The sequence below is a fragment of the Rhododendron vialii genome, chromosome 2a (assembly GCF_030253575.1).
Source record: "Rhododendron vialii isolate Sample 1 chromosome 2a, ASM3025357v1".
In the NCBI taxonomy this organism is placed as follows: domain Eukaryota; kingdom Viridiplantae; phylum Streptophyta; class Magnoliopsida; order Ericales; family Ericaceae; genus Rhododendron; species Rhododendron vialii.
In genome coordinates this window covers 22,150,231-22,164,818 of record NC_080558.1, presented here as the reverse complement: position 1 = coordinate 22,164,818, position 14,588 = coordinate 22,150,231, and the positions used below count along the sequence as shown (strand labels likewise).

Sequence of the window (14,588 nt, the reverse complement as noted above, 5' to 3'; positions counted from 1 at the left end):
TTATTATTAAAATTAATAATATTTGTGCAAAAAATAACTCATAATGGTATAATCAAACTTAGCAACATCCTTAGAAATAATCAAATTTTGGACTTTGGATAACCAAAACTAGCAACCTTTTTCAATAATCAAAATTTGTGAACTCTACACTACATAAGTTAACTAATTCCAAAATTTATATACACATGTATTTCAACTACTATTTTATTCTTCTCTTCTTCACTTGCTCTATATCTTCTTCACTTCAACCACAAACTGTTTCTCTTTCTCTTCTTCCAAAAGTGAAGCTCATATTTCTCGATCATCTATAATTTAACTCATTGTTGCTGGATTAAGGTATTTTACTCTTCTTTTACGTTTCTATTTTAGGCTGCATTCTTATGAATTTAACTTAAACTTAACTTAAATCTGAAAATTATCTTTATTTAAATTTTTTTCGCATTTTTTAGTTTTGCGCCAAACTTTTATAGGTTATTGATTTGTCTCAACGAGAGGAATCGGGAAAAGTTTTTTCTTTTTTTTACTTTTACCCAAGTATTTTGATAAATAATCACTTTTTAGCAAAAAAAAATTGATTTTTTCGACTAAAAAGTGGTTATTCATTTTTTTGTTCCTCCCCCCATGGTTGAGTAAACAAAGAACCTTGCAAAAAAAAAAAAAGGAAGAACCTTGCATTTTTTTTCAAATTTAAGAAAACATCTGATTTTTTTTTTTTAAAAGATTAAGAGAGTAGTGGATTTGTGATATAGGCTATAGGAATAGGAAAAAAAAAATCGGTGTTGTTTTGATAGATAACACTAGGAAGAACACCATATATTCGATATATTTTTGCCAAAAAAAAAACGTAATGGAGGGAAGTGAATGGCGGAAAACAAAAGGGGAGAGAGAGATTGTGTGAAATTGTAGTGGACCCCTTATTTTGGTTATGTACTAGAAGTGACCATTGTGAACCTCAACATTGTTAAGCTTAGCAATCTCTTAAGTGAATAATCAAAAGCTGATGTGTCAACTTTTGATTATCTATTTTTGATTATACCACTGTGGATAGCCTAAGAAAAGTATCAATTTCTTGCAAATTTACTGGTCTAGATGTGAATTGACTATCTTTCATCGGGTCAGGTATGGGATTAATTAATGTGTGTCTAAACTGACTTAGCCACCCCTAATAGTTGAAAAAAAATAAGAAAATCGAATCGCATTTTGTTTTCTCTTTCACTCGGGTATTCAACGGGTCCCACCACATGATAAAAAGTAGAGTAAGTCTACAGTTATCAATTGGAAAATCCCGATCGGAATCCCGACGCTCCGCCAGGGGCGCTCCGGCCACCAGACGACCAATCCGATCCGTCCAATAATTTAAAAAAAAAAAACCAAGTGGGCTTTGGTGTGAATAAACGGCATCCGACTTGTGTAAGTGGCCGATCCAAGCACTCCATTTTTGTGTTTGGATCGGCCAAAAACGGAGTGTTTGGATCGACCAAAAAAGGAGTGCTTGGATCGGCCACTTACACACATCGGATGCCATTTATTCTTGCGTGGGCCCACTCGGTTTTTTTTTATAGAATTATTGGACGGATCGGATCGGCCATCCGATAGTCGAAGAGTGCCCGACAGGACGTCGGGATTCCGATCCGGATTTTCCGATCGGTAACTGTAGACTTTCTGTAAAAAGTAAGGGTCCTGCCAACAATTCCGCTCCACGGCCTAAAGGGCTATAATAAAGTGAAAATTCATACAATTTTCAATCACAAATTTTACCCTTTTTTGTTTTCCTTTTAATTATATTTGTTTCTAGTCCACTGTTTTCGAGCGCGAGAGAGAGGCGGTACCTCGAGTAGAGAGGCGGTGGGTCGTCGGCAACGGTGTCTCGTCGGTCGTCAGAGAGAGAGAGAGAGAGAGAGAGAGAGAGAGAGACCTTGGTGTGTTCCGATTTGAATGCAAATCGGCAGGTGGGTCTGCGGCGGTGTGGTGGTGGGTTGTCGGTGGAGAGAGAGGGTCATCGACAGCGGGGGCTGAGCTCTTCGGTCGAAGTGGAGAGAGGTGGAGGGGTGGGGGGCTACCGGGATGGTGGTCTGATAGTCAGACGTGAGAGACGGGAGGAGAAGGGGGAAGGCATAATTAGTTTTAAGAATGGGGTGGGATTTAATCTCAGCCCTTGAAATGGAGGGCTGAGATGGGGTGTTTGTTTGGGTGTTTAATTGGTTGTCCGCGGAACCGTCCGAAGATATATATATATACACACACACACATGAGGCGGTTTCGGGGACCCCTAAAAAAACTTCTAAAAAAACCCTCCAAAGTTTCCGATCGAACTTTGATGATTCGAGCCGCTCAATATAATCAGAACGTGATTTTAAGGGTACTCGCGTGAAATTGACAAAAAAAATGACCAGGAAGGGTTTCATCTGAACAGTTTTTTATTAAACTTTACTGAACGGTTCAATAAAAAATTGCTTAAATCAAGCTCTTTCCGGTTATTTTTTTTGCCAATTTCTTGCGAGCACCTTTAAAATCATGTTCTGAACACATTGAACGGCTCGGATCATCAAAATTTGATCGAAAACTATGAGATTAAAATTTGGAGGGTTTTTTAAGAGTCCCCGGAACTACCCCGATTTTCTTGCCCCCACTAGTCTTTGCCTATCTCCGCCACTGCTGACATGATGATCCGTTTCATAAATGGGTATTCCTAGAGCTGGCATTGCACTCGTTGGATGAGTTCGTTAAGTTGGCTCAGATTGATGATCCATCCTCTTTGGATCCGAAACTTAGATGGTGGAGTGAGGGAAGCATTGAATCAGAGGAGTAGTAGTACATGAAGTATCCTCTCCCTTTATTGAAATGAAACCCAGTGGCTTTGTAACTGAGGCTACAAGGGCAATGGGTACAGACCGTACAGTGATCCCCAATAGCTTTGGCTCTTGTGCAGACATTGATGGGTGCAGTAGGCTATCCTAACCTTAGATATCTTCTTGTTCATTGTTCCCTGTCCTTCGGAACAGGCAGGTTACAAAATATTTCTCTTATTTTCTTGCTTTGTTTGGCACGTCACTCTGGATCAATTTAACTCATGGTATATAATGCTTAATGATCATTATATATGTGTTGCAGAATCAATGGTCAGAAATGCTCCCTTGCATAATTGGAAGAACATCTATTATAGATGTGAGTTTCAGCGGCATGGATGCCTTTATAAATTGTGCTTTGCAACTAGAATTTTCATCTATTGAAACTTTCTTTGATTTATTTTTTCCTTGGTCGTCAATCCTAACAGACTCGTTTTTTTCCCCTATTGACGCATGCAGAGTTTTAGGCTCTTTCACCTCCGGTACTTGTACATCATGCAAATAAATTGTAGACGACGTGGGACGTGGTTGATGCGTCTGTTGACTGCAACCGCCAAGTTTCAAATGCACACTTATTTGCCAACTGCTGGAGGATTCCTTCTGGTTGCACTTTTCCTTGGTTCTTCTTGCTTAATCTTGGACTTGCTTTTCTTTCCCCTTCAAATCATCTTGGACCTACATGGTTCTTCGTGTTCGTTGTTGACTATAATTAATGTATTGAATGTAATTAGGAAGATATTCAATTAGGTAGAATCAATTAGGGATTTAATTTGATTTTATACTCTTTCCTTATTTTACCTTGTATCCGGTCTATATATTGTACCTCATTATGAGAAGAATAACATATCGATCGAATATTTCGACATGGTATCAGAGCGGGTTCCAAGAACCTAATTTCTCTTTCCTTTCTTTTCTTGGTCTCTTGATCAAGTATCGTTCTTCTTTGAAAGCAAGGAGGGTGATCCTCTGTCTTTGTTCTCTCTCTCTCTCTCGCTGTAACGCCCCCAAATTCTGGGTACATTAATAAGACATTTTATTACAAAAACAAAGTGAGTCTGGCTTATTATTACATCACAAAGTCTTACAAGAGTACTTTTATCTAACAAGGGAGGGAACTAGGGTTCCTAACTACTGCTCTGCCTATTCTTCCATCATAGCAAGCTTCTCGGCTCCGAAGGCCTTCAATGTGTATAGCTCACCCTGTTCATCTATGATGTCTGACATATTATACCGGCGTCGCCACCAATATAATATGTCAGGGTCACCAAAAGGTAACACCGTGAGCTACAAAAACTCAATAGAGTAACTCTATACCCACTAACCCTTAATTTACAAGTAAACGATCATAAATTCAAGGCTTTGCACATACGTATTCGACAAAGTAAATAACAATGACACATCCACATTCATTATCCAAACTGGCGTTGGTGTCAATGATTATCTGAGTTTCTCCTACGCGACTCCTCGTAAACCGTGTCACCATTTTCCACATTTCATAACCATAACACATTTTCAAAATCATTTTTAACACACCCAACCTCTGTTCCGCCGTTCCGGTCTCCCGAGTATCCTCACAATGGTTCCGCCGTCCCGGGTTCCCATTGGCACACTTTGCATTGGCTCCTCTCCGCGGATAACCAAGCCACACACCCAACCTCGGTTCCGCCGTTCCGGTCTTTCGAGTATCCTCACAATGGTTCCGCCGTCCCGGGTTTCCATTGGCACACAAAACACACACCACACAATGGGCTACCACGTCCGGCCACACTGCAGTTTCCAAAACATTTCACCCTTTTCAAAACATGCCTTTTTATTAACCACACCCTAGGTGTCATATTTCTACGTTCTCGATTTTCGTATCTCGTTTTCATGTATTGACTCCGCGGTAGGACTTTTCACATACGACATCATAAAGCATTCATTAAAATCTTAAAACTAAACTAATAAGATCATTCAACTCAATATTATACCACAAGTAATGCAAGCAATTCATGTATGCATGCTCATAACCATCCTAAAGATCAAAATACGAAAACTTCTAAACAAGCGATAAGTTTCTATCTTTCAAAAATCCATTCTTTCCTCTTTTGTGAAAAATTCAAAACAACACATGTTTATTGAAGTAAAGGTTTATTATTCAACATGTTATACCACCATTAGCAAAACGAGTTTGTTAACCATCATGCATTCTAAACAAAATAATCGATAGATAATCTTATCCACTTAGAAATACTTCAAGTTATACTTTGAACTAAAGAGTAAGGACATTCTACTATCTAACATACGGTTCTATACATAGAGTTAGGGGACAAGGGGTTCTACGTATACTTAGAGATAGCGTATATGAAACTCTACACTATACTTGGGTTTAGTGGACGAAGGACTCTACCTTTCTTCTTGGCGGTTGGTCAGTTTTGAGAATAGGTCGTTGGTTTTGCGAATCGGCGGCGTAACGGCTCCGGTTTGCTTCAAAAGGAAGAGAGATAGATTTTCTCTTCCTAGAAACAACTTTGCTAACTAAACTAGGCTACTTTAAAGATCTAGGGGTGGTTTTTGGAGATGGTTTGGAGGTAGCTCTCAAGAACTTCATGAAAACTTAAGAAACTTGAACTTTGGAACAAAAGAAGCTTAGAAATTCTAGAGAGAAGTTGGAGCAAGGAGTGAAGGAATGAGTTTAAGCTTGAATGAGGTTGGTATTTATAGGCCAAGGCTTCTCCCTCTCTCTCCCATCCGAATTCTCTCTTTCTCTCTCTCTCTCTCTCTCTCTATATATATATATATTTGATTTCTTTCACTTGTCAAGCTTGATTGAAAGCTTGATGGGTTAGGTTAAAGGTTGCTTGTACATCTTCTACCTAGTTCTTAGGCATACAAGGCTAGATTTGGTACTTTGGATTGGATTATGGAAAGATTGGTGGATGAAAGGAGGATGGTACAAGGTTTTATATTGGTAGATGTACAAATAAGGACAATGAGAGATAGATTTTGCTTGAAGAAGTAAATAACCATGGTTTGAAATCAAGTCAAAGTACAATGGAAGATCAAGCCAAGGTACAATCCAATCTCTCCCTCTTTTCCTTTCTCTTTCTCTCTCCCTCTCCCTCTCTCTCCCCCCTCTCTCTCTCTCTCAGCCCTCTCCTTTCTCTCTCTCTCTCTCTCTCTCTCTCTCTCTTGTACAATATATATATATATATATACATATATATATATATGAGTAGTCCGGTTCCTTTAAGGGATCCTGCACGGGCTTACCGTGCGAGACTCCCATTTTCCGATCGAATTGAGACGATCCGAGCCGCTCAAAGTGATCAGAACATGATTTTAAGGGTACCCGCGAGAAATCAGCAAAAAAAATGATCGGGAAGGGCTTGATCCGAGCAGTTTTTTATTGAACGGTTCAGTAAAAAACTGCTCGGATGAAGCCCTTTCCGATCATTTTTTTTTGCTAATTTCTCGTGGGTACCCTTAAAATCACGTTCTGAATACATTGAGCGGCTTGGATCGTCGCAATTCGATCGGGAAATGGGAGGTCCGCATGGTAGACTGGTAAGGGATCCCTCACTGGATCCGTGGTGTATATATGAGTATGATAAAGTATATATAAAAGTACATGGGTACTATGTGATCTACTAGATTTTCAAGACAAGATTTACCCATTAAACTATTCTATTTAACACATGTGTACTTTGTAATATTTATATATATATGACCAAGTGTGTGTGTGTGTGTGTGTATATATATAAGTACTATGCAATCTAGGTAGATTTCCAAATCCAATAAAAAAAATTACAAGATCAAAATTTTCCATTAAAATAGTTCAAATTGGCACATGCTCCATTAAAATACTAGATTTTGTACTTAGGATATCTTAGAGTAATATTTTATAAAGTACATACATATATATATATATATATATATATATATATATATATATATATATATATATATATATGAGTATATCATCCCTTGGGAAATCTAGGAAATGATTAAATTAAATAACCTTAGTACTTGTTGGCAAGACTAATACTATTATTCAATGGGTAACAATTTTCCTAGCGGTTATTGACCAATGGATAGAAGGGCGAGGTAATAACTACTTAAACAATGCTTATATGTCCTTTTAGGCATGTGTATATAACTATATATATGAGTACTTTAACAAAATCTATTAAGTACTTTTGGTAGGAAAATCTAGGTTTTCTATTGCCCAATAGATAAAGAATTTCCTAACATTTATCGCCCAATGGGTAATGGTCCAAAGGTAACTAAATGGATTGGTAGGTAGGTTCCTCCAACTAATTGGTTAGAAACTAATTATATATGCCAAGTAGGGCTTTTAATCAAGCAATGAATTTTAAAGGGCTAAAATCCAAATAGAAGTCAACAAGAAAATTATAAAGCCATTCAAGAGAAATTTAAGAATTTGAATAAATAACGAGATTTTTATTTACTAAAAATCGGAGTTGTTACACACACACACACACACACACACACTCTCTCTCTCTCTCTCTCTCTCTCTCTCTCTCTCTCTCTCTTTGGATCTAGTTCGAACTCTAAACCAACAACATCGTTGTTCGCTCAGTCTTCGGCAGTCCTCTGACGCCGGCCATCTCCGTAGTTCGAACAGTCTCCGGTGATCTTCTCCAACAATCGCCAGCCATTGTCGGCCTCCGGTGATCCTTTATTTGCATTCACCGACCACTGCAGTTCAGTTCTGACCAACTTCCAAGATCTGACGACCTTTACTGCTAGGGTTTTGATCTTTTGTGATCTTTTCTTGGGCTTGAAATCAACTGGGCCTTCTTTGACCGTGCTCAAGATCTTTGGTAATCTTTGGTTTATTCCTCTTTTGGTTTTCTTTTCGTATTATGAGTGATAAGGATAAGAAAACCGAAACATCAGGCTCTAAGGACATTGTTAGGGATCCGTTTCATCATTGTTCTCTCACCTCAATTAAATTAAATAGGACCAATTATTTGCCATGGTCACGTGCTGTGACTGTGTCTTCACGAGCTAGTGGTGAGACTTTTTATATCACTAATGCCCCGTCTGATGATTTTGTTTGGATTCAAAAATGATTCGTATATTATAACTTTACTTTGGAATAGTCTTGAACTTGAAATTTTTAATAATGTTACATGCCTTGACACATCCAAAGAAGTATGGGATACTTTACATGAGTTATATTCATTCGAACAGAATCTCTCTCACATTTATTAGATTTATCAAAATATTTTTATCTTTCCAATAAGGAGATCGATAGGTTGATGAGTACTTTTCCACCTTAAAGAGGATGTGGGATGAGTTAAATGTCTATCAACCTTTAACCACATATTTAAAGGTTTAGCAGAAGTACGGAGATGAATTTCAAGTTACCAAATTTCTGTCCGGACTGAATTCAGAACTTGCTCCTTTCAGTCCCCAAATTCTTCCTGGCAAGGAAGTTCCCATCGTTGGTGAGGTTTTTACTTGTGTTCGAAGGGCTGCTCCTCAGTCTTCTATTTTAGAGCATCCAACTCCATCTACCTTAGCTGCTTCTGCTACTTGTCATATTCCATCTTCTGGGAATTTTAGCCACTCTAATTCCCCCACAGTCGTAGTGGTTCTTATGAACGTGGTGGTTGTTGTGGTGGTCGTGGCACCAAGAAATGTACACATTGCAATGCAACCAATCACACTGTTGAGTTCTGTTGGAAGCTTCGTGAAGCTAGCTTGGGCTAATCAGGCTACATTTGAGGGGGAGCCATCTGGGCTAGCTCTTTCGGATCAGATTACTATCTCTAATTATGATTCCATGTTTCACAAGGCTAATGCATCTTTGATTTCCATTGCGACCCATGTCTCATCAGGTAATATTTGCCTTCCCTCATCTTTTCGTACTGGCAGTGCTCCATGGATTCTCGATTCTGGAGCATCTGATCATATGACAAGTGATTTGTCTCTTCTTATTGATGTCATTACACCTTCCATTCCTTCATATGTTACTATTGCGGATGGTACTAAAGCTCGTGTACCTTATCGTGCCTCTGGCCTTATTTTTACCTTTGTCTTATACTTACCGCAATTTTCTTTTAATCTACTTTCCATTCATAAACTTTCCCACACTTACAATTGTTTTGTACTCTTTTATCCCTCTCATGTGAATTTCAGGATCTCAAAACGTAGAGGATGATTGAGGGAGGGGGTATGAGAAGAATAGTCTGTACTACTGCTTCAACCGTCCAATCCTTCTAAGTTATCTGCTTTCCACTCCACTACCACATCTTACCAGTGACACTGTCATCTTGGACACCCATCTTCTGCCAATCTTTGCAAGATAGTCCCCGATTTACCTAGTTTTTCTCCTTTTAATTGTGACACTTGTGAACTTAGTAAACATCGTAGGGTTTCTTTTCCTTTACGAGTTGAGTCGCCTAGTTTAGCCTCGTTTGCTTTAGTTCATTCGGATATTTGGGGACCATCTCGTACCACGAGCTTGCTATTTTGTTATGTTTACTGATGATTTTTCTCATTTAACTTGGGTATATCTTGTCAAAGATCAGTCTCAACTATTTTTTGTGTTTTTGAATTTTTATGCTGAAATTATCACTTAATTTAATGCCAAATTACATATTTTACAGACTGATAATGCCCAAGAATATACTTCTCATCAATTTATGCATTTTACTTCAACTCATGGCATTATTCATCAAACTGCTTATGTAACCACCCCTTAACAAAATGGGGTTGCTGAGCAGAAAAATGGACCGATTTTAGCTATCGCCCAAGCTAAGTTTCACATGCATGTTCCAAAACATTTTTGGGGGTATGCAGTTCTTACAACTAATTATCTTATAAATAGAACACCATGTCGGGCTTTGAACGACAAAACTCCTTACTAGGTTCTCTTTCCTGACAATGATCTTTTTCCTCTTCCCCCAAAACTCTTTGATTGTGTTTCATTTGTACATAATTTCTCTCCAGGTCGTGATAAGCTTGATCCTCATTCTTATAAATGTATATTTCTTGGTTACTCTCGAACACAGAAAGGATACACATGTTATAGTCCTTTGCTACGTAAGCACTTAGTAAGTGCTGACATGACATTCTTTGAGATAGTCCCATATTATTCCCTAGCAGGTGCACGGTTACAAACACCCATGTTGGCTGATCTTGGTCCATCACCTTGTCTTCCTGAGATTGCTCCTCAACCACCCATACAACAGGTCTATGTTCGTCGCTCTTCCGCTGCAGCACCATCCATTGCTCCTACAGACCCAACTTCTTTACCCACATCATCTCTTTCATCGTCTGAGGATCCAGATCTTGACTTGCCTATTGCCATTCATAAGGGTACGCATTCTTGCACTTTCCATCCTATTTCTCAGTTTATGTCCTATGATTGTTTATCTCCATTTTTTCGCATTTTTCCCTTGTTGTCTCTATCTTTTGTTATTGTTCCTAAGCCTTATTTAGAGGCTCTTTCTCATCCTGGATGGCACTCCGCTATGGAAGAAGAGATGCGTGCCTTGTCCAAAAATCATACTTGGACCCTTGCTCCCAAGCCTATTGGAGCACATATTGTTGGTTGTCGTTAGGTGTTTACTGTCAAATAGAATCCTGATGGTACTCTTGATTGACTGAAAGCTCGTCTAGTGGCTGTGGGCAGCACGCCCTTGGAAATTCCGATTTCCAAATGCATGGGCCCAGATCGAGGGAGCGCAAGCAGTGAAGCAAGCACTCGGAATATAGAGTTGCCACTCGGGTTTGAAGGTCTGACACCCAAAGAACCGTATTTCGAAGCACCTGCTGTGCTGTTTGATTTGAAAAAAGTGAAAGAACCAGTCCGTCATAACCATATTTGGGTTTGGGAGCCAGGTTACAAGAGGGGAAGGGTTTTAAGGCACCCCTCTCGTCCAATCCGGAGATCGGTCTCTACTTAGGCATTTGCGAAAACATTTGCGATTCTGTTTGATTAATCAATTCTTTAGCCAATTAGGGGCGGGGAACAATTTAATGGGGATTAAAGCTGTAACACGATTTGTAAGATGTAATCGATAGCATGGATGCGAAAGCAGTTAGTATAGGATGAAAACAGACTCCTGTGGGAGTTTAAACAGACTGGAAGGCTACTATTTTGGAGTGACGTGCGCAGGTGGAAACCAGCATGCACTGATCAAGTCACTGCATGATTATCACACTTGCACGCGCTACTACACGACCTGCGCGCGTCAGTAAGCCTAAGCCCACAGCTCTTATTTTCAAACCCTCTGGGCTCTGGAAGGACCAGTGTACACCCAGGACAAACCAAGTAATTATAATGTACAATTCAAAGGCTAAAAAGCCCTACAAATGAACAAAATACCCCATAAATGGTGTGGAGACAAAATAGTGGCCTATAGCTAAGTTACCCATACAAGGCCACTCACTGGTCAGAGATAGACTGGAACGCTCGTATGGCGTTCTGGCGCGAGCATGTCTAAGCCATTTAACCAGTGTTTGGTTTACATGTTTCTGGGTTCTGGAATATATTTAGAATGATCCCAGTGGTACTCCACAGCAACAGATATGCATATTGAAATATAGCTAACAGTTCTAATAAAGGAAAACAGTAAACTAGTTATTAGCATGCTTAACAGTGATCTATATACAAATAATTGCATAAAATAGTACGACACCAATCCCCACGCGGACCTGCGCGCATAGCCGCAGAGTGGCGCACGCGTTTTGTGGACCGGCGTACGCTGGTTCCTACCAGGACGATTTTTAAAACCTTGCAAGCTTTAGGGCCAGGGCATGGTATTGATTACTAGCCTTGACCCAGCCAGCCCCCTCAGGGATCAGAATAGAAAATAGTAGGTATGCTATACCTAGATTGAGTTTGAAAGAGGTTGAGCTTTGAGGTTTGAAACTTGATCGAGGTGTTGGGAAAAGGTTGAGGTGGAAGAACAAGCTATGTTCTTGGATGCTTGTTGCTTGGCTTTGTAACCTAAGGTGTATGAATTTTGATAAACCTTGGAATGGATTTTTTGTCTTTCTTTTTTGGAACCCTTTTAATGGAAGAACCATGGGGGTATTTATAGGGAGAGATGAGGTAGGTATGGAGCTGCAAAGAGAGGAGTTCAGCCAGTCCACGAGGTCTGGCTGAAGTTGCTTGGTGGTTAAGCTTACCAACCCATAAAGGTGATGGGGACAAGCTTTGACTGACACGCGCACATTGCTCTTTGGCGTGCGTGGGTCAACGGTCAAGCTTTGACTATTGACCACACCTAGCAGCTTGACCCGCGCGCGGGGGTTTGGGAGCAACGCATGCGTGTACCACCTACTCACGCGTTGGTCAATGGTCAAGCTTTGACCATTGACCAACACCTGTCAAGTTGATCTGCACGCGCAGGCTCTCAACCAACGCGTGCCAGTAGGGTTTTTGGCTTTTGAAGTGGCTTCGGCTAGATTAGGTTCAAGGGTTTTGCAAATACTCAAAACTCAAACACTCGACATTCCCGGGGTGTTCTTGATCCATTTCATCATTGGGGAATCAAATACTGTAAGTAAACTAATTTGGAAGCCCAGATTGGGGTGTCTACAGTGGCCAAAGGTTTCACCCAAACCTATGGGCTCTATTATACTAAGACTTTTTTTTTCTAGTGGCCAAACTTAATTATGTACGGATTGTTATCTCCCTTGCAGTAAAACTTGATTGGCCTCTCCACAAACTTGATGTCAAGAATGCCTTTCTACTTGGGGATCTGTCTGAGACTATTTATATGGCACAACCACTCGGTTTTGAGTCCAAGGGGGAATGTGTGCATTATCTTCACAAATCTATATATGGCCTTAAATAGTCTTTCCGAGCTTGGTTCGATATGTTTAACAATACTGTTGTTTCTCACGGTATGACTCAGAGTCAGGTTGATCACTTTGTGTTCTTTGAAAAGACAACTCATGGTATTGTGATTCTCATGGTTTATGTGGATGATATCGTCATCACTGGTAACTATAGCATTAGGATTCAAACACTAATTCGCCATTTTAGTTCTAGCTTTCTTACCAAAGATCTAGGCAAGCTTTAATATTTCCTTGGCATTGAGGTGGCTCATTCCAAAGAGGACATCAGTTTATCATAAAGGAAGTACACTCTCGATCTCTTGAAAGATACAGGTTATATTGGGTCTAAACCTATAGCTACTCCCATGGAGACTAATCTTAAGTTAATGTCTGAAGATGGTGAGCTGATTGACGACCTTAAGATGTATCGGAGACTTGTGGAAAAACTTATCTAACTATTACTCAACCCGATATCTCCTATGCAGTTGATGTTGTTAGTAAATTTATGACTCATCCTCGAGTTCCTCATATGAAAGTAGTTGTTCGTATTTTGAAGTATCTCAAAAATGCTCTAGGACGTGGACTTCTCTACAAATCTTCTGGACATCTTTGTATTGAAGGATATACAGATGCTGATTGAGCAGGATCTCCTGCTGATCTTCATCCTACTACTGGCTATTGCACCTTTATAAGAGGCAATCTTGTGACGTGGAGAAGTAAGAAATAGTCGGTTGTAGCACATTCTAGTGCTGACGCATAGTATAGAGCAATGGCTCATACCACTAGTGAGTTGACTTGGTTGCTCACACTTCTACAAGAGTTTGGGATTCCAGTACATGGTCCTACTCCTTTATACTGTGATAATCAGGCTGCTATCCACATTGCTAATAATCCAATATTCCATGAGAGGACCGAACACATTGAAGTTGATTGTCATTTCATTTGGTCAAAGGTGGAATCTAAAGATATTAGCACTCCTTTTGTTCCTTCAGGCTCTCAACTTGCTGATATTTTCACCAAGGCACTTCCCAAGACTTCCATTGATACTATTTGTCGCAAGCTGGGAGTACACGATGTTTATTCTCTTTCCTTATTTAACCTTGTATCCAGTCTATATATTGTACCTCATTGTGAGAAAAATAACATATCGATCGAATATTTCAACATTCAAAAATAGGGTTAAACCTTGTCCTAACAATTTGACTTTCGTTATTCAGGAGTATTTTATTACTCCTACTCTCTTACCACACATAAGAAAAAAACATCACAATAATAACCGAAACATCAAAACATTATGTAGACACCCTATTCTAGACTGTCTAGATTAGTTTACTTATGGTCTTTGATTCCCCAATAATGATTAAGGTCAGGAACATCCTGAGATTGTTAGTGTGTTTGAGCTTTGAGCGTTTCGAACCTTATTCAAACCCTTTCAAACTCCATTTTAAACCCTTCAAGCCAAAACCAAATGGCCCCAGCAAAACCCTACATGCATACGCTGGTATTGTGCTGGCGTGCGCTGGTAAACTGCCACGTGTCAGTCATCGATAGTTGACCCAGTTTCCACTGGCGCAAGTAGGTATAAGATGGGCATACGCCAGTCAAATCACCATTGTTCAACCACGTGCACGAGACTTTTAGGCCACCCCAGTACGCTGAAAGTCCTCTGATGATTGCAATCGTGCAGGGCTATTCCCTTCCCTCTCCTACATCTTCCATCAACTAGTCCCACGATTTAATGCATGGGAGACTCCTTCACTAACCCAACCATCCATAAACCCAGCTAGTTACACTCCCCCTCCTTCAATCCTCCCTCTATAAATACCCCCTTGCATTTATATGCAAGGGGTTACCACCATAAAAGCTCACAAGCTCTCTCCCTCTCGCTTTCTTCTTGCTTTGCTTACTCTCTTCTCTCACCATTTGAAAGAGTAGTCA

General features: G+C 39.8%; 1 protein-coding gene across 1 annotated transcript; it reads left to right on the top strand.

Moving 5' to 3' along the window:
• The first annotated feature begins 10,525 nt into the window (after positions 1 to 10,525).
• On the top strand, positions 10,526 to 13,290 carry LOC131317311 (uncharacterized). Its single transcript, XM_058346869.1, has 5 exons — positions 10,526 to 10,598; positions 12,513 to 12,628; positions 12,728 to 12,815; positions 12,984 to 13,049; positions 13,136 to 13,290. The coding sequence occupies exons 1-5, from the start codon at positions 10,526 to 10,528 to the stop codon at positions 13,288 to 13,290; spliced, it is 498 nt and encodes a 165-aa protein (XP_058202852.1).
• The last annotated feature ends 1,298 nt before the right edge of the window (positions 13,291 to 14,588 follow it).

Bases quoted from the DNA above. Each gene is read 5' to 3' on its own strand.
- LOC131317311 (XM_058346869.1), top strand. From the start codon at position 10,526: ATGGGCCCAGATCGAGGGAGCGCAAGCAGTGAAGCAAGCACTCGGAAT. The intron at 10,599-12,512 runs GTCTGACACCCA...TCTCCCTTGCAG, and splicing joins GTTGCCACTCGGGTTTGAAG to TAAAACTTGATTGGCCTCTC. The intron at 13,050-13,135 runs GTGAGCTGATTG...TCTCCTATGCAG, and splicing joins TAAGTTAATGTCTGAAGATG to TTGATGTTGTTAGTAAATTT.